The following is a 24,679-nucleotide window of genomic DNA, read 5'->3' as shown; positions in this document are numbered from 1 at the left end:
GTTTTGTTTAGTTTGGAGTTCTGTGGGCTCAGAGGTACTGTGCTGGAAGGGTTTTGATCTTCCCTTTCTATGATTTTTTTTTTTTTTCTTCATTACCCTTCATGAATCGGTTTCTCCATCAGGCCTCTGCTGTGGAGCTCCCCAAGATTCTATTGTTGGGCCTCTTGTGTTCTCCATTTATATGCTTCCTCTAGGCTCCAGTTCAATAAAATATAACATCTCTTCTCATTATTATCTTATTTATTGTTGTGCTAAAACAACTTTTAAATTATTTTCATTTTAACAGTGTGACAGCTCTCAACCTCCACCGGCCAGAGAAGAAGAAGAGAAAGAAACTGATGAAGGACTCGTTGTACCTTGCAGCCATGCTCCGCCGTTTCACCCGGGAAAAAGAAGAGATTACGAAAAGAAATCCCAACCTGGATCACCTCCGTTTGGCAGCTGGTACTGCCAGCAAACCCCAACCCGGAAACTCTACACACCTTCCCTTAGCCTCTAATTCCACCCAGCTTCAGGGCGGTACATCTGCCGGTGATCTCTCACTCACAGACCTCACTTCGGACCCTGCTGTTATGTCACTGCTGGGCTCCACCAACGAGAAGGAGCTGCAGGATCTCCTGGGAGATCTAGACTTTAACCTGTTGGACACCAACCAGCAGCATGCAATGGTAACGGCCAGAGAGAATGGCATTCTGGGTATTGGTGTTCCCTCCCAAAAAGCAGTGGGAGGAAGTGGCCAAGGGCGAAGCCTGGGGTCTTCCAGTGGACTGTTTTCGCCACCGCCACTACCTGACGGACTGCCGGCTCCTCTAATTAAACGCATCGAGGACCTGCGGGCGGTGAGTCAGCTGTGGTTTTTTTAGTGGGTGGCTGCAATTACCCGTGAAGCCTCTTCTCTGAAGTTAAACAGAAATACCACTCAGCTCACAGAGAGGCTCGGGATGTTTATTGTTACTGTTTAGCGATTATTCCCTTTGGAATAGTGAAGTATATGGAAAAATAGGGCTTAAAGCTGAAGCCTTTTTGGGTTTTATGTAACCAAGCAAGGACTCTTCCTGCCTCATGGAGGAGTTATGCCCTCATAGTTCTTACATCTCAGAGCCGCAGATATTTTTTTACATCTAGGTAAAAGATTCACAAAAGGGACAGAGTTGATAAAGGAAATAGTGAGAGGAGTACAGAGAAAGAATGAAATTCTTTTCATACTGTATGGGAGAAAATACTGAGCACTATTTTATTTGTAGATGCGATTTATGTTTAATCTTGAAATGTATTTATCATAAAGATGAGTAACTCTCATTGTTTTTCTATGCTGATGAGAATTGACCTTGAGCAATATAGTTTTTTTTCCCCAGCCATATACAGTATATCTATATACAAATTGAGCCCGATGATTCCTGATATTCCACATCAGTGATGTTTTTTACCCATTATTTCTGCTTTTGTATTTTTTTTATTAAACTACTGTCAGAGTTCTGCCAACTTGCGTGAAGCCTCCTTGAAGTGAGCTCTAAAACAAAGAGCTCTCAGAACATATGGTTTGTGATTGGTTGAAAAGTAAAAACTTGTTTTTATGGTTTTAGGGTTTAAGGTTCATTATTTAAAATTGGTCACAGAAAACAGATCTGGAAACATGCTTCAGCATGTTTCCAGATCTGTTTCTGTGCTTGAAGTTTAAACATCAGTGCTGTTTGCTGACTCAGGCGTTTCTACCGCAGGCCTCACGACAGTTTGATCAGGAGGGCAGAAAGAAGTTTTTCACCCTGGACATGAATAACATTCTCCTGGAGTGAGTAGGACAGCTTTTAAATCACCGCCAAGTCCAATTGCAGCTCTCTCTCCTTTTATCACTCTCTCTCAGTCATTTTCAGCAGATTTCCCCAGTCACCTCTCCTGCTGTCTTGAAGTGTTTTGCTTTCTCTCGTTCTCCTATTGTCTGTGGTAATGACACATTACTGCTTTCCATTCATCCTGCGTTCCCTCCTCTTCCACCTCCATCTGTTCTGCCCTCATCCACCTCTTCACTCTTCCATCTCACTGTTCGATGCTGCTTCTCGTTTTTTTTGTTGTCTTTTTCTAACCAGCTTGACTTTCTGTCAGTATTGAGCTGCAGGTCCAGGAGCAGCCTCCTGAGGTGCGCTCAGACATCTATTCGCACATGGAAACATTTGTGCCATGCAACAAAGAAGCCCTCCTCAAGCGTCTGAAGAAGCTCAGTCTCAACATCCAGGTGAGGAAATGGCAGATCGGAGGAGGCTGTAGAAAATCCCCGGGCATGTACTGATCCAGAATGTGATTAGAAATCAGCTGTTCACACTGCAACCTTTGTGGCTGCATTGTGGTGTCTACAAACTGGAGTGAGAAATATCTGCAACTACCTACATGTGAACTTGATACATTTCATTTGGATACTAGTGCATCTAAATGTAACAGAATGAAAATTACAAAGTGCTTTGCAGTTATACCACCTATTATTAAATACAATAAGAGAATTAGCATTAAAAGAAACAGACATAAAGTATCTTACAGAGTGGTGGCCTAGTGGTTAGAGAGCAGGGCATTTGCGTCCTAGAGAGGCCACAAGCACGCTGGTTTGAATCCCACAGCCTGCCAATCTGGGTCCCTGAGCAAGACCCTTAGCCCCTGAATGCTCCCCAATGGCAGCCCACTGCTCCCTAGGGGATGAGTTAAATTCAGAGGACAATTTCTCCATTGTGAGATCAACAAAGTCTAAATTATTATTAAAAACAGCTGAAAGGTTTTTAGCTGACTCTTTAAGAAATCATCTCAGTCATTTCCACACAAAAACAATATGTAGAGTTAACAGTGGAGGTGCCGCTACTTAAGAAGTAGTGTTTTTTCATATTTGCTCTAAATGTCTTTGACCAGAGGAGCTGAAAGTTCAGAAGGTTGTTCGATATATTGGCATTATCTAACATCGGCCGATTCAGATGTTGGTTATTATGGCCCAAATTTCCATATTGGCACATCCCAATTCAGAATCAATGTATTTCTCGTATTGTTTATTATCTTTCTATGCTTGTTGGCATATTTGAAAATGTCCAAATGTAAAGAAACGAGGGCCTTTATAAAATCAACTCCCCTCAGGTCTACGAAGTCTGTATTGATACATTGCCGTTTTATTTTTTCCATACTTGTTGATCTCAGGGTGGTAGTTTTGTGTTTTACCTGGTGATCTACATGTTTGATGGCCTCACGATCAACTGAAAGTTGCCCACCATTAAAACGCCACCCCTGACTCGCATCAGGAGGAAGTAGTAAACCTGTAAACACTATGAACTGTAAGGGCTAATATGGGATTGCAGTACAATGATGGTTACAGAATGTTGTCATGACATCTTCCAGTGTCTGCCTGATTTGAGAAATATGTTGATCAGCAGAATCTGATGAGCAAAATAACATGCTGTGGATGGGAAACAACAGTGTTGGTCTTTCTTAAAGCATGGACTGCATTTGAACTTTTTGCATAAATATCTCTACAAAGAGCTGAGGAAGTCTGCTGAGGCACATCCACTGCAGTTGTAAAATATGCCTCTTGGCAGATCACCTTGTGTGATGTCAAATGAACATGTGAAACTAAGTTATATTTTAATGATGTAAAAGGGGTATACCAGTGCCTCCAAGCGGTCAAATAAGTATTAACTAAATTAATCAGAAAGTATTTTGTTACACACTGAATTCTTGGAGCTGCTCCAAACATTCAGTCATATCAAGATATGTAAATCTTTAACAATGCAGACAGAGCACCTGCATAGTGTAGCATGAGATGAGGTTCAGTTGTTATTGGGACGTTGCTGTGATCACTGAGTAGCACTTTCCACGATTCCATTGCAGTAATGCCCATAAAAGCTAGAACCGTTTCATATGAAACATGGGGATGCGAGGGGAGCATAATTAGTTGGTGGAACAGTATGAAATGATATGAAATAAAAGAAGAATCGAGGATTTAAAAAAATTAAATCATTTGAGTCATTTTAGCTATCGTTGCTACCCTACCTGTGTGCTGTCAAGGGTCAATCCCGCTCGTCACCCTGTAAATGTTGTAGAAGACCTTGCACACAATTAAGCAGATATACATCAATATGATAATTTGAACAGATATCAGTACTGCTGTTATGGCCGGTGACGGATATTTACCATTATTATAAATATTTCCTTACCCTTTCAGCTCTGTGGAAAAACAACCACACCACTGACATTGCTTCTCGGCTTCAGTTAAACACCCACAATCCTGCTCTGCATGCCTGTCACTGTCACATGACCAAACGGATACCATGGCCAACCCCCTCCCCTCCTGAAACATACACAAACGGCAACAAGATGGAAATAAATATCGGTTATTATCAACCAGTTTTGCTTATTGGATTGATACCTTTATTTTACATATTTACTGACAAGCTGGTACCGATGTTAATGCAGATGGTTCAAGCTTCCCTAGAATTAAGTTAGTAGATGACAAGGATAGATGGGGGTTAGGCTTTAAGAAAAAGTTTAGATTATAAACCTGAAGTAGATGTAAATAGGAAAAGGCTGAACATAATTAAACATGTTGTATTATTTGAATTTATGGCTCTATTCTATCTCAAAATCTTAATTTTTAATCCACAAAAAGTTTGCTACGTGTGGACTTTAGGAACAGATTTGGGAATCCCTTACTTATATTTGCAGTTGTATTTCAGTGTCTGCTAATTCTCAACTTCTTGCTGTTTTGTGCAGCTTCCTTCTCCCCACCAAGTTGTTTGTTTGTAAGGATCAATGTGGACAGACAAGTGCAGCAAGAACTGCCACTGAAGGCTCTCTAATGGCTTTCCTCAAGCATCATTAAGAGTGTTCGCAATAAATATGCAAAAACTCGTCCTTTATCGCCCCCCCCCCCCCCCTTTTTTTTTTTTCTTTACTTATCTCCTTTTACCTTCTCCTCCATCTCCTTTGTCTTCTTTTGCTGTCCGTTTTCTCTGCCTCTCACGCGCTGTATACCAGGACGACCGGCTTCGGGCGCCTCTGTTGAAGCTGAAGTTGGCTGTTTGTAGCGTGATGCCTGAACAGATCGCAAGATATAACATGGATTGCATGGCCAAGGTGGCAAAGTGAGTAAATCTCTGATTTCAACTGATAAGCGATCCTGATTTCATGAGTCCCATCATTGGTGTGTTGTCACTAAAGGAATCTCTCAGGAACCAGGGAGATTTTCTGGGGTAGTTCTTTATACCGCTCTACTTCTGCTGCATCTACCAGGATAGAAACCTATTGCCTTAGAAGTTTACCACAGAAAAAGGATGATGTAGGAAGGTAGAGTTTAATTTGAACTCAAATGTTTGGGGTTTGAGCTTTGTGGAGATGCTAAACATTTCTAATTTGTTAAATTCTTAGTATCATGTGTTGTTAATCTTAGTTTAAACTCCACTGCGGCTCATTGTTTATCAGCTTTAATCTTTTATCGTTTGTTTAGCAGAGTTTATGAAGAAATAAAAAAATACCAGCCACTCTTAACAGATTTTAAGTGTGAAAGAAATGAGGCACCTGCTGCTCTGTGTGTGAACCCAGGCGGTTTGATTTATTAATATCTGGTGATAGTTCACATTTTCTCAAAGTTTAAACTATAATAATAGTCTTTTATTTACATACCTTCAATTCACAACAGATTTCATCTCAAGACAATAAACAAGACAAGCAGATTTGTAGAAGCAAATCAATCATGTTAGGACATTCAATTTCATTTGCATACATTCAAATTAGATTCTAGTTGCAATGTAATGCTGTCAAATTCAGTTTATAATGCCAAATGTTAAAGTGTTTTCTGGGTAAGCTTTTGAATAGTCCCTCATACTGAACATGCATATGGTGACAGTGGAAAGGAACCTCCAGCAGAACCTGGGACTGTGTGCCAAGTTGAGCGGAGCGACGCTGGAACCGTGAATAGAGAAGAAGCATTAGTGGCTTCATCTAGGAGGGAAACACGGCTAAGCATTTAAGGTCTGAGCCAGTAGGAAAATCTATGGGATGAAAAACAGCGTTAGTGACAGCAGTAGCTCCTACAGTGGCTTTAACCATGAAAGAGAGGGTTAAACACAGAAAGTCCAGGCAAATAGTTCCCTCTATAGAGAGTAGAGAACATGAAGTTATTGGCAATAATAGCTCAGCTGATGGCCACCTCCTGGTAGGTGACAGCTAAAGAGAGAAGCACCTGCCCAGGTGAAACTTCTATGGAGACATAAAAAACAGTCTATAGTCTTAAAAATAGACAGGGTGTTCCTCAGGGACTAGAACTTGGCGCTGGTTCAGGTTAGGAGATTCGAGGGCTGAAGGTTCAGGGTAGCACAGTTTCTATTAGCATTCAAACCGATCAGAATGAAACTGAACCCCGTGTCTCCATCATGAACCCTTTTTGAGACCAACTTGCTAAGAATGAGTCCTGTCTGTTTTACAGGCAGCAGTCAGAAGAGGGGGATAAGAACGGCTCAGAAGAGGAGGATGATGAGAAACCTGGGAAAAGAGTGATGGGACCACGGAAGAAGTTTATCTGGGATGACAAGCTCAGGTAATGATTAGACTCTGTCTTCCAGTTGCTGTCTGGATGCTGCTTGCTGATTGACATTTATGTTTATTCTTTATTTGTTTACCATTTTGTTATCTAGCATTTCTTTCCTATTCAGTCTAGTCCCATCCAGATTGCATATAGTGAATGTTGTTCTGATCTGCTATGGTGAAACAGACAGAAATGATGAACCTGTCCTTGGAATGTTTTTAATTTCTCAGTTAAACGTCTGAGGATAAACACCGATCACTGTTTATCTATTTTTAAATGTTTAAGTTTAGCCAATAGACTCTTAAACTGAGCTTGTTTTAAAGAATTTAAAGTAAATATAAATCGTAAATGTTTGAATGAGGCACGTCTAAGAGAAGAAGTTAGTTTCAAAAGAGACAATAAATTTGTGCCCTTTGTCATTATGTTCTCTTTACCTGCGTTCTAAGCCAAACAGAACTAAAACGTTGAATCTTGATCTCAATCAGAACCTTATGTTTGTGCAGGACATTGCTGTGTAACCTGGTCCGTGTGAAGCTGAGCTGCTATGAGATGGAGAACCAGTGCACTCTTTCTGTGGAAGACTACCTCAAGGCCTTCTTGGAGAACGAAGTCAAACCACTATGGCCCAAAGGCTGGATGCAGACCAGGTCTGTTAGTCTGTGTTGGTTTCTATGAATGTTGTGTTGTGCCTATAACTGCAAATCCCTTAACCTAGTAAATATTCTAATGATTCACACACAAATCCAACTCTGGTGAATTTAGTTTGGCATAGTTTAATCTATTTTAGCTCAATCTGCACTCACTAATAGTGACAGAGAGAGAAATTAGAGATAATCTTTTATGTCTGATATTAATCCGAATCAATAAATCCCAGACATTAGCCTTACCCAGCTGCCCCGACTAATACGAAATCATCACCGTATCTTTAAACACACTGCAGTAAAATAACACATTGCATTTCAATGGGTGTTATATGAGCTACATTAGTAGTGTGTGTTTTATTTTTTTTCTTTCACTTGACACTCCAATGATTTACTTCTTTGACAGATCTCTTTCTCTACCAGTCTTTTAGCTGCTCAGCCTTAATATGTTGCTCAAACACAGGTTAACTAGGTTAGGAAGTGCTAGGCTAGCTTAGCATGGTTCCTCTGTTGGTTGATATACCTCGTAGATAATTTTACATGTAACAAATTTCAATGCTGCTCCACTTTTTATATAAGGGTTATAAATATGAAAAAAGTTGTTGTTCTGCTTAATAAACTTAGGACTTTGCTGTCACCATCATAATGTTTAATGAACAGCATTTTAGCTGCTCTCTGTGCTGCTTTTCCTCACACAGCTTGACAAAGAGGTAGCTGCAGCAACCAAGTCAGTTTTCTTTTCATTTTCAGTATCAATATAAAGACTCTGTTCAGGTGTGACGAACCTGAACAGACCACCAAGCACATAATCACCGGCTGCCCCCTGTACAGCCCACCCTTTAAAAGCTGGCCTCTTCGACTTAGGACCAGAAACAAGAGCGTGGCTGCGTGACACTGAGCTGGCCATCTGATCACATATGAAATAGAGAGAGAATATGGGATATAAAATTCACTGACAGGAAATAAATAAGACATATCATGTCTTGAGGCAAGTCATGGACTCCAGTACCAGTCATTTAAAATGACTCGTTTGGGACTCTGATTAGATATTGGGATCAGATGGAAAATATCTATTAGGGAGACTTAAAAAAAAGAATCAGCCTTAAAAGCAAAAAGTGAAGCAGCAGTTCTTACTAAACAACTTTTATGTTTGTACCTTGCCTTTCTTGCACTCACATTTATTGCATTTAGTTTGGGACCTTCCAGGTTGTTCTAGCACTGAAGTTATTTTATTAGCAGTAACAGTGACATATAGCATAAACACTATTTGAAAAACAGTTAGTATTTTTCCACTTTAGTTGTAAAATGTAATGTTTCATAATTGCTGATGAGACGATATGTTTAATCTGCACTCCATATTAACTTTGTCATTGGCTGTCAGTCCATAGAATCCACTAGGGGAAGGAGTTTAATCCCTATAGTTGCTTTGCTGTTTTCTACCGACCCAAAGCACAGTGAACCTTTATGAATAGCATCAGTGCAGATTGGAAGGCATATTAAGGTCCGTTTCAACAGTATGCTAAGATAACACATGAAAAGGCAACCATCGGTGCCAACACCACTCAGCAGACAGTTCAGAGATTTGTTGTAGAAAGAAACATTAGTTTTCTAAATTTGATGCAAATGTAGATGTGCTTCAGTACAACTCACATCAATGAATTGTAAATGGTGGGGAGAAACGGATAAGATTACCAGATATCAGATGTATCCAGCATTTCTTTCCTATTCAGTCTGACATAATTTAAAATCCCTCTTCAAATATTGTCCCCATATGTTTTTTAACATTGCATCAAGTATTAGTTGCAACGTGACTGAAGTTATTTACTCTGGTGAATTCTTTTTTTCTTCAATGCTTTTTTTTCTTTCTTATCTCTGTTTTTTAGAATTTTATTCAAAGAAAGTCTTGCTGTTCATGGTCACCTCACTGGAAACCTGTAAGTATTCACCGTATCCCCCTAACCTCAGACTCAAAGGGAGGGCTTCTTACATGTTTCGTTCTGTTACTTTCCTGTTTAGAGTCAGGAGGAGGGTGGTGTCTGGACCTAAGGCCAAAGCCAAGGTGAGTGATGACTGTTCTTTATTTCATATCAAAAGTGTTCCTAAGAAATTCTTGAAGCTGGGGACCTTATTGACTCTTTGGTTAAAGCTGCTAATTCTGAGAATAAAAAGATTTTTGTGTAAATTACAAAGCTGAAGGGAAGTGTAACACTTGGTTTATACCGGCCTCACGGATCCCCTCCTCTCCACCAAAGTCCACACACGAGCACCGTGTGCAGGGGCGTGTTGTGTTGTTTCGGCCATTAGTGCAATTCCCTGTTTTTGTAACATGCTGCACGCAGGTGGAAATGCTGCTCGCCAAGCAAGAACAGCAGTGGGTTAGAGTCTGAAAGATAGTTTGGCTTTTAGAGCATGTGAAGCATATGCTTATTTGAATATAGACACAGAGGGAATATTTATTCTAAAAAGACCTAAAAGTAACACTTGTAAGGTCAAACTTTGTATTTATTGTTACCAATAAGGAATGCACTGCCTCTGCTACCAGAATACAGGCAGATTTGATCTGCAGAGACATCCATTGTTTAAAATAGGAACTGCAGTGAATACGAAACGCCTCAAGCAAGTCAGTGGGATGCTGTTGTTATCTGGTTTTGGAAGGTATTGCTATGACTTAACCCCTCATAGTCTTACTATACCATGTTGATAGAATTGGGGATTTTAAAACGGACTTTGTTTAGACTGAAGACAAACAATAACGGGGTAATTCAGGATTTTTGGAGTGAGTTTGTGTTAAAGTGTAAGCAGTAAATATTGTTCCTGCAGAAGATGGCGATCCTCGTGTTTTCAATGTGACAATCAATCCAGATTAGACGCTCCTGCAGGCTAAAGCTTATGGCTAGTCTGAGAGGGTCGAGATACAAGCAGACTTCTTCCATGTTAACATGACAAACTGAAAAATGTGTTAGTGGTTTATTCAAACACAATTTGTGTACAGTATGTGTAAATAAACAGTTTTTTTCTGTAAATAACTGCCCAATGCAAACATGATACAGTTCAAGGTTCATAAAATAGCTTTTGCTTAAGATTAAAACTGTGTTAGGACAGTGAAAGTTCATCTTCAACCACCAGAACCAACTTATTTGGATTTAGGCTAAATAAAGACACCAATAGAGTTATGTGCTGCAGCTAAGATTTAAACTGTTGTTCACCGCTTCTCAAAAATCCTGAACTGTCCCTATTTACTAAAGAAACTGTTAAAATCGGTGCTTCCCTCAGTGGATGCTTCAGGTTACTGATTGGGGTGTCTTGTGTTCTTTAGGAGGGTTTGTGGATCAACAAACCGCCTCTCACCATGACCTCCACACCTGCCATGACCTCCAGCCGCCAGCCTCCTCCCCCCCTGTCCTCACCCCCGGAGCCTATCTGTCTGTCGGATTCACTGGATGAGGATTTGACCGCTCCCTCTCTGGACTCCATCTCCCATGCTCTGGCCCTCCTCAGCAATGCCTCTAAGGGCCTGGGCCCTGCAGACAGCCCCATGTCACCTCCACCTCTTCAAATACCCACCTCCTCTCCTCCACCCGTTGCCCCCCACTACCCCGCTGCCTCTCAGTTGTCGACCTCGGTTATATCCACATTGAAACAACATTCCCTGTCTAAGGTGGAACCTGCTCCTCCTGCTGCTGTCTCTGCTGGGAACTTATCAGGACCAATTCCAGCAACACCTTCCTCTACCTCCTCCTCTTCTTCTCCTGTTGTCTCCTCCATGGCTCGCTTGCACACCTCCGGCCTGTCGTTAACCTCCAGGACTCCAGATGGTCACTATGGGCACATTAAAGGCTCTGGTACTGTGGGCCAAATCCAGACTCAGAGACATGTTACCATGGCAACCCCCTGTCACAGGCCAACTTCTGTAGTGGCTAAGATGCATCCACGTCCCTCCCCCTCACCTCCGAAGCTGCGGCCTCCGCCCACTGCTTCCCCCCTGCTGCCCCCCCATCAGAAAGGTTTTACCTGCCCAGCGGGGATACTGGGAACGATGGGAGCCACTCAAGGTGTATCTAAGAGCAGTGTTAAATCCAGTGGCGTTAGCAGCAATGGCAGTGCCCTGAACAGTCCCATCCCACCTTCCTCTTCCCCTTTATCACAGTCCCGCTCCAACTCGACCTCCCACTGTGGCCTGCAGTCCTTCTGCCCTCCCTCCCCAGCAACCTCCTCACCGTCCCCTACCTCCCACACACCACACCCATCTCAAAATAAATCCCAAACACATCATCACCACCAAGCTAACTTCATTACCCCAATGCAGGCCACCCTTACCAAGTCCTCCCACAGTAGCAACTCATCCCCCATCATTAAACTCACCCCTCGGCCCCCTGCACCAACCCCGCCCCCGTCTTCCTCCCCATCCCCCTCATCCTCACCGTCGCGCCAGCTCTCCCATCAGATGATCTCCAGCCAACAGCAGCAACACCAGTACTCTTCCAAAACCCCCAAAACCTTTCGAACCCCCTTTAGTGTATCGGGGAGCGGGCAAGTGAAGCCAACGCAGGGCAGCTGCAGCTTTGCAAGTGTTCAGAAACCTCAGCCCACACCGAGCAGCAGCAACTCTAACAATAAGGGGGGAGTTGCACCAGAAAAAACTCCCCCCTCTTCTACAGCTTCAGTCTCAGCCAATCAGCGGCAGAAGGTAGTGGGCGGGGCCATCCAGGGCTCTAAGGCAGGAAATGGATGGGTACCTTCAGGTACTCTAGCTACATCTGCTACAACGTCGCACCTCTCGCAGGTAAGTTTTTATCCCAATGAAAAGATTAAACGAACAAAAAAAAAAGAGAAATACATTTTTTTTTTTAACTAAAGTTAAAAACTTTTCTTTTTTTCTGTACCTGTCAGGTATCAGCTGCAGGATCTCCTCTCCTGAGCAACCACTCCGCTCTTCCTCTGGGCTTTGGGATGTTAGGAGGTCTGGTGCCCGTCTCACTACCCTTTCAGTTTCCCCCGTTACTCAGTTTCAGCGCTCCTGGAGCTGCAGGGGCTGCTAGCATGGGCTCAACCGCCAGCTCCAACTCAGGATATACACAAGCACAGAGCGACCTAATGGGTGAGTGAATGCTCAGCTAAATAAAGTTCAATGAAAAGTAATTTATTACTATAAATACTCTAAAGGATGATAGCTTTTGACAGGGCAAAGAAAAAAAAACTTGTTTACTTTTTAAAAGTATTCATGCCCCGTGAACACTTTATCACTGTGTTTTACTGGGATTTTATATGGTAGACCAATGCAAAGTCGTTTATGATTGCAGAGTGGAAGGATATCGAGTATTTGATTTAAAAAAAAAATTATAATTGTTTACGGAGCACTACGGTGTTCATCTTCTAAAAATGAAAGGAGAACTTCATGTATGAAAACATGTCGAGGCATAATCCACCTTAGCAGGCTAGGAAAGGACAGCATTGATCAGAGAGGCCCATGGTTGTTCTGGAGGATTCTCTTGTGGGAGAATCTGTTGACTGGTCACGCACTCCACAAGTCTGGCTTCTAGGGAAAATCAGCACAGAGAAAGGTCCTTTTGGAAATAAAGTCATCTGCAGTTTTCCACAAGCCACATAGGAAACAAACAGACATGTGATAGAATATGCTCTGGTGTGATAGGACCAAAATCTAACTTTTTTACTTTCATCTGAAATGCTTTGAGTGGCAGAAAACTAATAACCTGAACATGCTTCCTCCATGGTGGAACATGGTGGTCGCAGCATCAGGCTGTAGGTGGGCTCATCTTCAGCATGACTGGGAAGATGGCAGAGCAGCCCTGTAAAAGACTGGGGGTGGAGCTTCAGCTCCCAGTATTACAACCACCCTAAACAAACATCCAGAACTACAATGGAAGGGTTCAGATCATGTTTTAGAATGGCCCAGTCAAAGTACAAACCTAAATTCAAATCAGAACTTGTGGCAAATCCTGACAGTTATTGTTCACAGATCAGGTTTCCTTCTATTTTATAAGCCAATATTAAAACCCAATAAAATACATGAAAGTTTTTGGCTGCAATGTTCCAAAATCTGCTAAAGTTTTAAGTTGTGTGAATATTTTTGCAAGCCACTGTATGACATCTGCTGTTGTGTTGCTATAAAATCTGAAGCCGTTTTGCTCGAGACCAAATTAAAATGATCCAGAATGCAGAAGCACATTATGATGCAGAAACCACTGTATTCTGTTTAGCTATTGTCTCAGGTCCGCCCTGCCAGGATGGGGTTTAACACTGTATCCCTTATTATTGTTTGTTTTGTACCTTCTTTTAGGATTTGCTTCTTATATTGTCTAAAGAGAGAGTTTGTGTCAGAAAAAAACTCCATCAAAAACTAGTCAAAAGGTTCGTTTTATAACAAGCAGCAACAATTATACACATGATAATGTGCCTGTTAAACTAAATATGTACATTCTACTTTTAAATGAACGCTTTTTTATAAACTCACCGGCCACTTTATTAGGTACACCTTTCTAGTACCGGGTTGGACCACCTTTTGGCTTCAGAACTGCCTTAATCCTTTGTGGCATAGATTCAACAAGGTACTGGAAACATTCCTCAGAGAGTTTGGTCCATATTGACCTGTTTGGCTGAAGGGGGAGGGCTGTTTTTAGTTTTGTTTTTTATACCTGGTGACGGCAGCGGTGTTCGCCCCCTCTCCCAGTGTAATCGACAGTGCGATGTCGGCTTTTCGTAGTTGTGCTTGGCCTCTTTTCGTTTGCCTGCTAGCGCCCCCTATCCTGATTTTATCTTATTTGTTTTCCCATCTGATTTGGATTGAGCCTTATTTTCAATCTTGGACATGGATGGCTCCCACTGCTGCATGGATTGTGGGGCTGCGCTTCAGGCAGACGATGGCCATGATCTGTGTCCTACCTGCCTTGGGTGTGATCACCTGGTGGAGGCGCTGTCTGAGAACCCCTGCATGAACTGTAGTTTCATGCCCCATGCGTTGAGGGTGGCTTGGTTGGCCCAGTTGTGCCCTCAGGATGATGCTGACCTCCTGCCCTCTGGGCAGGTGGCCCCCCTCAGGTGTTCCTCCTCTAGGAGGAAGCGGGCCAAGTCTTACCAGGGCCTAGCCACAAGGGTTGAGCAGTTGCCGACGGAGTTAGCAGAGATGAAGTCTTTGTTGCAAACGCGTCATTCCGATGCCTCACGTCCAACCGCTGGACTCTCTTCCCCACCCATGCCTGATTTGTCTGTGGAGGATAATGTTTTGTCTCTGGCCGCGTCGGCCACTAAATTTAGAGGTGAGGAGGAGTCGCAGTCCTCCCAAGCCCCTGAGACTGGCTCATTTTCTTCGCAAAGTGCAGTTGGTGAGCCCAGTGACGGCTTTATGCAAGAGGTTATGTGTATGACCTTGAGGCAGCTGCAGCTGGAACTCCCGCTAGGAGAGGAGTCTGCCTTCGGGAGTGCTTTTTTCAGGCACGGGCGGGCTCCTACTCCCTTTTCTGTTCCTCTGTCAGAGGAGTACCTGAGGGAGTTGCACCCCTGTTGGCGGGACCCAAGGGCATTGTCACGTCTCTCCACAGACGGCCAAGTGTTGGCTGCCATGCACGAGTCAGTCTAGGCAGGCCCGGACCGTATGCCAGTTGTTGAACCCGCTGTTGCTTCGCTGATCGTGTCACCAGATGAAGCCCTGTCCAATGCCCACGTACTCAATGTCGGGTTACGGATGACCTCCTGTGTAAAGCATACAATGCAGGAGCGCATGCTGGCCGCCTTGGCAATTCCATGGCACATCTCATGTTTGCCCTCTCTGCATCCCTTCAGGACGCTGGTGGTGCAACTGCGGCAGTTGGGTTTAGCGACGCAGCATTTCAGGCCTTTGCACTGATGACCAGAGAGCTCGTCGGTGTCATGTCTTTTCTTGTCCAAGCTTGTCGACAAGTCTGGCTGGCGCAGTCTCCTCTGATCGAAACATGCCGTCAGACCCTCAGGGGTATCCCAGTCGTGCCGTCAGAGTTGTTCGCATCAGAAGCTGTGGAGGGGCTGAAGCAAACTGTTCAGGCGCCTCAGACTAGATAGCAGCTTTCTGGTCTCCGCAGGAGTATGCCCCCTCCTCCTCAGTGCTCGAGCCGTCCTTCTCTTAGCCCCAGTGCTCGGCTGTCACCTTGGCACGGTGATAGATCTGGGGGTTTCTATCCCCGAGAGGTGCAGCAGAGTCCCAGTAGGGACTTTAGTCAGCCAGTCCGCCACCCAGTTAGACAGACCCGGGATCCTGGTCGCCCTCCTGGCCAAGGGTGCAATCAAGGCTGCAGACCTTCTGCGGCAACCCAGGGGCTACTGTCCGATTTACTTTGTCGTGCCAAAGAAAACAGACGGTTTTCACCCCTTTTTAGATCTGAGGGGACTCAATCAGTTCTTGAGGGTGCTTCCCTTCCACATGCTTACGATGTCGGAATTTCTTCAGGCAGTTGCGAAGGGAGAGTGGTTTACGTCAATAGATCTGACGGACGCCTACTTTCATGTGCCTATTACGGCAGAACATTGCCGTTTTCTCAGGTTTGCTTATCGGGGTCGCCATTGGCAATTCGGGTGCTCCCTATCGGCCTCTCCCTTTCCCCAAGGGTGTTTACTCGGTGCGTAAAAGCGACCCTCTCTCCTCTGCAGGTCTCCAGAGTCAGGGTTCTTCCATACCTGGACGACTGGCTTCTTTGCGGCCCCTCTCTGGCAGGTGCCTCTCAAGATACGTGCCGCCTTCTTGCTCTTGTGTCGCAGTTGGGCCTCAAAGTCAACTTGGCAAAGAGTTGCCTGGTTCCGTCACAGACGACCACTTTTCTCGGGATGCTTTTGGACTCGACTACTATGAGGGCTCGTCCATCTGTTCTCCGGGTGGCCGACATACTCCAGTTGGTCAGTCGTTTCAGGCTGAGCAGGCGGCTTCCCTACATCACCTTCCTGCAGCTGCTAGGCAAACAGACTTCAGTCCCTCGTGTTGTGCCCTTGGGTTTGCTCCTTCTGCGTCCTTTGCAGAGGTGGCTCAACAGCTTTCGCATGGACGCCAGGCTGCACAGGCGTCGCAGGCTCACGGTGACGTGGACATGCCTTCGTGCCCTAGCTCCATGGCGAGACGGGACTTATTTGTCCAAGGGCGTCCCTATGGGGTTAGTGGTGTGTCGCAGGGAGGTGGTCACAACAGGTGCTAGACCCACGGGCTGGAGATTCTCTTCTGCATGCCTTGGTTGTAACAAGTGGTTATTTGAGTTACTGTTGCCTTTCTATCAACTCGAACCAGTCTGCCCATTCTCGTCTGACCTTTGGCATCAACGAGGCATTTGTGCCACAGAACTGCCGCTCACTGGATATTTTCTCTTTTTCGGACCATTCTCTGTAAACCCTAGAGATGGTAGTGCTTGAAAATCCCAGTAGATCAGCAGTTTCTGAAATACTCAGACCAGCCCGTCTGGCACCAACAACCATGCTGCGTTCAAAGTCACTTCAATCACCTTTCTTCTCCATTCTGATGCTCGGTTTGAACTGCAGCAGATCATCTTGACCACGTCTACATGCTTAAATGCATTGAGTTGCTGACATGTGATTGGCTGATTAGAAATTTGCGTTACTAGCAGTTGGACAGGTGTGCCTAATAAAGTGGCCGGTGAGTGTATGTTGCTGACCCTAATTTAAAGAATGCGTATAATTGGGACTAATTACAGTTGACAAGCAGCCTAGATGTTGACGTCTGCAGACACGGCTGTCTCCTAATGGATTCTGCTGCAGCCGAGTAGGTGGATAAACAAAGACGTGTTTTGTTCAGAGGACGGGTTTAAGATCAGAACCCTTGTTGACAACAAACAGCTTCGGCTTTTATTTTCAGATTCACTCTTGTATAAAAGTATAGCATTGAAGCATTTTCTTTCAGCTGGTATTGTTTTGTCCACTGTGAGGCTTTTTCCTTGAAGATAACCTGTAAACAAGCAGGAATGCTTTAATGATGACAGATTACCTAGAATTAGCTGAAAATTGGGACTAAATGTGATCATTTTTATAATAACCTGACATTGCTCAGTCTCTATATGATGTATTGGTTTATTTTCTGTAAAAGTGCTTCCACTGTATGTGCTGCGAGGTACATTTCTCTCCTTTGTAGCCTCCATCCTGTGTACCTGTCAACCCTTTGAGATTATTCCCCTAAATGCCATCTGGCTCTGAGCCCCTGCTTTATGTTGTTGCTCTTCTCGGGTTTAATGTGTTTTCATCTTTCACACATTGTGCTTTTTGTTGCAGTCTTTCCTCTTATTTGTCCACCCTTCCCTCCTCAGATCTGTATAAGAGCCTCCAGTCAGGGTCGCAAGCTGCCCTACCTCCTCACTTGCAGCTTGCTTTTTCAGGTAATCTGCATGCCTCCTTTTTGTCCTGCTGCCTTTGGTTCCCATCTGTCAGTGTCGAGTCAACCTGCTGTTGTTTTCGTTTCTCAGTATGTAGAAGTACTTATACTGCTTGAACAGTTCCACATCATGTCATTTTGCAACAGCAAATTTCAGTGGATTTTTAAGTGGGATTTTATGTGATAAATGAACACAAAGAGCTGCAGAGATCCACAGCTCACCTAGGAGAATGTGTTAATGGGGCAACTGTTAGTCGTGCACTCTGAAAATCTGTCCTTAATAGAGAAGTGTTGAAATAAAGCTACAAAAAGTTTGCAGTTTGCCAAAAGCCATGCAGGGGACACAGCAAAGGTGGAAGACCGAGCTGTGGTCTAATCAGACCAAAATTTACCTTTTTCTTTCTACGTATGTGTGGTGGAAAACTAACACTGCACATCACCCTAAACACACTATCCAATGGTGAAATATGGTAGTGGCAGTATCATGCCACAGGTGAGCTGCTCAGAGTTAATGGAACGATAGATGAAGCTACAGGACAGTCCTGGAAGAAAACCTATTAGACACCTTGGAAGCCATGCGACAAGGGCCAAGGTTGACCTTCCAGCAGGAGGGCGACCTCTAAACATACAGATACAAAGGAACGGTTCAGATCAAAGCATGCCATGTGTTAGAATGGCCCAGTCAAAGTACAGACCTAAGTGCAGTTAAGAATGTGCAAATTAAAGTTCACGGGCACTCTCCATCCACTCTTAGTTTGAGATAATTGATTAATAAAGAAAAAAGGCAAAAACATTTAGGCTCTACATGCACAAAACTGGTAGAAAAATACCCCAAAAGTCTTGCAGCTGCAACTAAAGTTAAAGGTGGACTCAAAGAAGGTGAGAACTGCTCAGATGATTAGTTGTAAATAAATGTTGAAAACCAGCAATCATTTTCCTCCCTCTTCACCTTTATGCTCTACTTTGTGTTGGTCTATCACATAAAACGTGTCGATGAGTTCAAGGGGTAATGACTACTGTGTCGTTTTTAGTTGCATGCAGACATTCTCAAAAACGTCTTGCTTCTTTAATGTTAATGCTGAGGACATGTTTGGGTCGTCTGTCCATTTCTCTCAGATGCGAACCAAAGCCAGGGTGGAGACATGAAGAGAAAAAGCCACTGACCAATAAGAGCACAGGAGATGATGGGAGACATCATACCCTCCTGGACCCGTTCACCAATAGGAATCCTCCACTCTGATTGACTGCCGTGACGACTTGGGGGGGCGGCGCTCCGGTGTCTCTTTGGAAACGGACCTAAAGAAGCTCGGGTTTCTCCTCCCTGCAGGTGGCGATGACTTGACTGAATCATGTTTTGTATAACGAACGGGGTACGAGAACAAGACCGAGTGAATATGAAGAGCGCTTCCTTTTGTTCGGCTTAGTTTTTCTTTTCGTCAACATGTTTACATACGACTGACCTTGATCACTGTGGAATGAGTGTGAGCGAGGTGGTGGTACGGTGGTACGCTCCATTATATAATTTGTGTTTAAGATTCTGTGGTATAACAGGATGCTTTTCATTGCAGTACATAAAACGAGAGGAAAAAAAAAAAGGAAAAACAGAATATGATCACACAAGTTTAGTTTTCTGTCTTTTTGTCTCAATCGTGGGAATCGTCGTGTCCGTGGACATTTATTGTTGGTCACCTCTGCTCCCACTGCTGACTGTTAAGTAGTAGCTTAAATTAATACTGATAAATTATTTTTAAATTTACACAGGGACAACACCATGAGTGTGAGTGCTAAGGTTGACTTAAATGTGTGTTTGTACATACAAGAGCATATTATACTGTTCATTTCTTTCCAGATTATTCTCTAAGGACTTGTTCCCCTTTCACAATAACGAGCAAGCTAAGTTGGACAACTGTCTCCTGCTCAGCGTGTTTTTGGTGCTGTTTAATCACACTGGACGTTTTTCTGGATATTTAAACAAACAAAAAAAGAGACTTGAATTGAAAAAGTTTAGTGATCCTCTTCTGGGCAGAGGACACTTTTTGCCTGTGAGTGAGGAAGAAGTGACAGGATTGTAGCCTACTTGAATATTTTCTTTGTAATGTTTCACTGCTTACTTACTCAAACCAACTTAATATAACAAAACGCCTTAGTTTGTATCAAATAAGTATGAAAAAGATCTATGCAGGACTGAAAAAGCTCAATGCAAAGTGCAAGTTGTCGCGTGGCTTTCAACCTCTTGACCTGGTGGTGCATCTATGGAGGTGGGAATGTTTATTCTTGTTGATTTTTTTTTTTTTCCTATTGTGTTCAGATGGAAATCAAAGTGAAGTTTATATAAGTAACTTCTCAGTATTGTGGAACAGTGCTTAGGCTCACTGTCAGTGTGTCTATTTATTAGTCACATGAAACCAGTTCATTTAAGTCATTAGCAAGCCTTTACAGATTTCTTGTTCTTTTCACAGTTAAAGCTGCAGTAGGGAGTTCTGAGAAAACCATGGACTCAGCCTAAAAATTCGAACAAGCACACCTTACAGGTCCCTCCCCCTTGCTCTCTGTCTCCCTCCACAGCTCCTCCGCCACCCTGCCGTGAACGTGCAGGCTAGTAAACAGCGCCACCGCTGATGGCGGACAAAAAGCTGTGGCATATTCACTGGTAGGGACGAAACTTCAACAATATGCTTTACATTGACTATAAACTTGGTCCTCGTGTCGTTGGCACAGCTGTAGCACACCGGCGAGCTTGAGCTTGAGCGCCAGTACACGCTGTGCGGGGGGACGGGAGTAAGCAACAGGTACATTAGTGTGATTGACACTGCTAAGATATTCCTCCTGGCTCTGATTGGTTGTTTCTGATTGGGAGTGTGTATTTCTGCAAATGGCTGTTGTTTCAGATCATCAAACTCATTGTAATGTCAAACAAGATACCAAAGTAAATCCAAAATGGAGTTTTCATCCGGTGGTGTCACTTATTAGGGGAAAGAGCTATCCAAACCAAACCTGGCCCTATGTGACATCGCCTGCCATCAAGCACTAGTAGTAACTGCTAATGAGTCTTTTACATTATTGTGAACTGTTCTTTGCACATCTTTTGGAGAAGTGGACTGCTTATAGAAGATGGCACTACCGTATAACCCCAATACAGCCCTGAAGTTATGATCAGATGTTCCACTTTACGTGCAATCAAATAGAAACAAGCTGTCGTGGTCATGAAGCAAACTACGACCAACATGTTTGACTGTTAATTAAACAGTTAAACAGATTTTTTTTAATGCTGTTAGTTTTTAAGCAGTGCAACAGGACACAGACTTCAGTAGAAAGTCCTACTGTAGTCTCGTCAGTCCACAAAATCTTTTCCCAGAAGTCTTTGGGATTATCAAGATGTCTTTGGCCAAATGTCAGACGCAGAGGTCTGGCAGTAATCAGACCTAATCAGACCTGGGTGAGGCTAATGAAACTGGGAAAAATTGTCATTGATCAGTCAATTCATGATTCGATAAGGGCTGCAATTATATATTCCCAGGTTGCTTGGCTAGCTATTTCATTTAATAAATAAAGTCATAATTTGAGATCTGGATTATGTATTTACACAGGTTAACTTTGTCTGGTATTGACGTTTCTCTGATCTGAAACATTTAAATGTGGCAAAAATTGGAAACATCTGTAAGGGAGCACAGAACGTTTGATCGCTTCGTACCTGGAGAAAAACTTAAACTAAGTTTAGCAGCTCAGGTGAAAATCGTTCCAGTGAGTTGTTCTTCATGAAACAGGCTGGATCGGTGCTCACATGTGGTTCATTCTGATGGAAACACCATCAGTGACTGGATTTAAGGCTGATCTGACCTGCACTCCTCATCAAAGTGCCAATGGCCTTTATACCAAACCCTACATTAACACGGATCTGTTTGATTTAGCAGGTTGTAATGGTGCTGCACTCTGCTGGTTATCAAAGAGCTGCTAAAAACCATCTTGCCACAAGCTAAGCTGATTTATTATTATTTACTGGCGCTGAAACAAGCGTGGAGCTAATGACACAGTGGATCCTTACTTATCGGCACCCCTGGTAAAGATGTTCTACAAAGCCACTGATTGGCTGGGACTGGGTTCACTTAAGCCAATTATTTTACTATTTATTTCAAAAGTATAATCTCACATTCAACATTTTATAAAAATCCAACATTTTATTTAAGTACATTTATTCAGCAGAGTGAAAATAGAATCCCTGGAGTTAATACTTAATTTACTAAACTACGTTGTAGCCAACATGTCAGCACGTAACATTTCACATGGTTGGATCATAAAGAGAAATCTTTGACCACTCCATTTTGCACAATGTCTAGATCTTCCAGAGGCCTGGGCCCTCTTTGATGCCCTCTTCTCTTCAGCTCCCCCTACAGGTTTCTGTAGGATCTGGATCTGGGTAGTGAGATGACCATGGAGGTTTTCTGACCCACAGCATCACAGGTCCTCCATCATACTTAACAGATGCTGAACAGCTCAATCTTGGTCTCATCTGAAATGCCATGTATTTTATTTGTAGGACAGAAAGTCCTTTCACTCTCAAGCAGCCTGGCATGTAGATGGCATCTTGTGGTTAACCTGGACACTCCTTGCTGCAGTTCTCGATCTTTGAACATGTTTTATCTCCTCTACCATCATGGTCACTGTGGCCTTGTGACCATTGCTTAAAAGAAACAGGCCTCTGTGTTGCATCATATTTATACTCCAGGGAGACAGATTCATAGATCACTATTAAGACGTTCCTGGAAACTGAACAATTTCATGAATAAATAATGAGCAAACAGTTACAGTAACGTTTATTGTTTGGGTACCATTAATTCTGCCACCTTGTTAAAGTGTTATTTTCTTGGATGTGATTTGTTTACCTCTGAAAACTCATGTTAGGTTGGATTTTCCATACATATTTAGTGTGTTTACTCTATTGCAATTAGAGGAATTTATTTTTACACATCTTAAGCAGCCAGAAAAAAATACATCCGTAACCCTGAAAGCTAAACCATGAATGGTTGGTAGCCATCAGAGACTCAACAACAGGTCCATCTCACACTCTCTCACAAGACTGAACTTCACTTTGCTTTCTCTGAACACTGGTAGCAAAATCTTCCCTTAGCTGAATACCTCAGTTTACAAAATATTGTTCTTTCTGATTCTGTCACTCACTTTTTCCTGCCCTGGCCATTGTGTGTGTGTGTGTGTGTGTGTGTGTGTGTCTCTCTGACCAGCTGCACCAAGAAAGACACCAAAGATTGTTCTGTTGTAGCTCCTTGTGATGGGGTGCTGCTGGTCTGAGTGTATTTCTGCGACTGTTCTGACATTTCCACCAACATGTTAACCCATGAGTGTCGGCATGGTCCTTTGGGATGTCATTGTGAAGTCATGTGACCGGAACAGTGGGTGACATTCTTCTAAATTGTGCTTTCTCTGGAGGGGTGGGAGGAAAAGAATGACATTTTTGTGGTTATCTGGTTACTCCGTTTGGTCTTTTTTAGCTTCTTTTTCTGTGTCTATGATGAAATTAAAACAGATGGTTTTCATTAAAAAGGTGTGACTCTCGTTGAAAACTTCAGCTGTCTTCAAACCAACAGTCTGTACTTCAGATAGAACTCCAGAGCTTGATTATGGTGTTTATCCTGGTTAGAAGATGAATCCAAGCTCATCAGGTTGTCATTGAACTGAGAAACTGAACATAGTAACCCTGAAGCTGAATGGAAGGTGATCTACTGCGCATTAATACAAGCTAATTACACTCACATGGTGAGTTTTTTGAAAAGACTTTAGATTTATAACATGAGCAGAAATTGGGGTCAAGAAATTACTCTATCAATAATTTACCACCTTGGCATTCTAGGCATTTAGCTCCAGCACGTCACAGCCTCAGGATGCTGTAGTCGACATCTGATCTGCTATTTTTCTAATCTGCCGGAACAGATTTCTGATTTTCTTTTTAAGAAGTAAAACAAAGCTATAAAGGCAAACCTGTACACCGCCTGATAGGAATGTTACACAAACACAAGGATCCTTCTGTCTGAATGTTCCATTGAAATGAGACTTCAGGAATCTTCAACGGTTTCCCTCTGAGACACTTTGAAGACCAACAGGTACGTTTGGACTCATAGCTGGAGGGATGCATCCATTCCAAAATTTACAGGTCCTTCTCCAAATATTAGCATATTTTGATTAAGTTCATTATTTTCCATAATGTAATGATGAAAATTTAACATTCATATATTTTAGATTCATTGCACACTAACTGAAATATTTCAGGTCTTTTATTGTCTTAATACGGATGATTTTGGCATACAGCTCATGAAAACCCAAAATTCCTATCTCACAAAATTAGCATATCATTAAAAGGGTCTCTAAACGAGCTATGAACCTAATCATCTGAATCAACGAGTTAACTCTAAACACCTGCAAAAGATTCCTGAGGCCTTTAAAACTCCCAGCCTGGTTCATCACTCAAAACCCCAATCATGGGTAAGACTGCCGACCTGACTGCTGTCCAGAAGGCCACTATTGATACCCTCAAGCAAGAGGGTAAGACACAGAAAGAAATTTCTGAACGAATAGGCTGTTCCCAGAGTGCTGTATCAAGGCACCTCAGTGGGAAGTCTGTGGGAAGGAAAAGGTGTGGCAGAAAACGCTGCACAACGAGAAGAGGTGACCGGACCCTGAGGAAGATTGTGGAGAAGGGCCGATTCCAGACCTTGGGGGACCTGCGGAAGCAGTGGACTGAGTCTGGAGTAGAAACATCCAGAGCCACCGTGCACAGGCGTGTGCAGGAAATGGGCTACAGGTGCCGCATTCCCCAGGTCAAGCCACTTTTGAACCAGAAACAGCGGCAGAAGCGCCTGACCTGGGCTACAGAGAAGCAGCACTGGACTGTTGCTCAGTGGTCCAAAGTACTTTTTTCGGATGTAAGTAAAATTCTGCATGTCATTCAGAAATCAAGGTGCCAGAGTCTGGAGGAAGACTGGGGAGAAGGAAATGCCAAAATGCCAGAAGTCCAGTGTCAAGTACCCACAGTCAGTGATGGTCTGGGGTGCCGTGTCAGCTGCTGGTGTTGGTCCACTGTGTTTTATCAAGGGCAGGGTCAATGCAGCTAGCTATCAGGAGATTTTG

The 24,679-nt window shown here is 43.3% G+C and overlaps 1 protein-coding gene across 2 annotated transcripts in view; it reads left to right on the top strand.

The window, feature by feature from the left end:
- Positions 1–23,098, top strand: part of ubn2a (ubinuclein 2a) — a 40,234-nt gene extending 17,136 nt beyond the window's left edge. Inside the window, exons 6-17 of one of the 2 annotated variants that reach the window (XM_047366997.1) lie at positions 287–839; positions 1,719–1,789; positions 2,101–2,230; positions 5,002–5,108; positions 6,449–6,559; positions 7,051–7,194; positions 9,072–9,122; positions 9,205–9,247; positions 10,505–11,971; positions 12,079–12,286; positions 17,478–17,546; positions 18,659–23,098. In XM_047366997.1, coding sequence (XP_047222953.1) covers positions 287–839; positions 1,719–1,789; positions 2,101–2,230; positions 5,002–5,108; positions 6,449–6,559; positions 7,051–7,194; positions 9,072–9,122; positions 9,205–9,247; positions 10,505–11,971; positions 12,079–12,286; positions 17,478–17,546; positions 18,659–18,705 — 3,001 coding nt within the window. In that variant the 3' untranslated portion in view covers positions 18,706–23,098. The remainder of the gene's footprint in view (positions 1–286; positions 840–1,718; positions 1,790–2,100; positions 2,231–5,001; positions 5,109–6,448; positions 6,560–7,050; positions 7,195–9,071; positions 9,123–9,204; positions 9,248–10,504; positions 11,972–12,078; positions 12,287–17,477; positions 17,547–18,658) is intronic. The other variant, XM_047366998.1, reaches the window with a different exon arrangement.
- Positions 23,099–24,679: the final 1,581 nt, after the last annotated feature.

Source organism: Girardinichthys multiradiatus, chromosome 5 (assembly GCF_021462225.1).
Source record: "Girardinichthys multiradiatus isolate DD_20200921_A chromosome 5, DD_fGirMul_XY1, whole genome shotgun sequence".
Classification (NCBI taxonomy): Eukaryota; Metazoa; Chordata; class Actinopteri; order Cyprinodontiformes; family Goodeidae; genus Girardinichthys; species Girardinichthys multiradiatus.
Note: the sequence above shows the minus strand (reverse complement) of the source record. Positions and strands in the feature narration are given on the sequence as shown.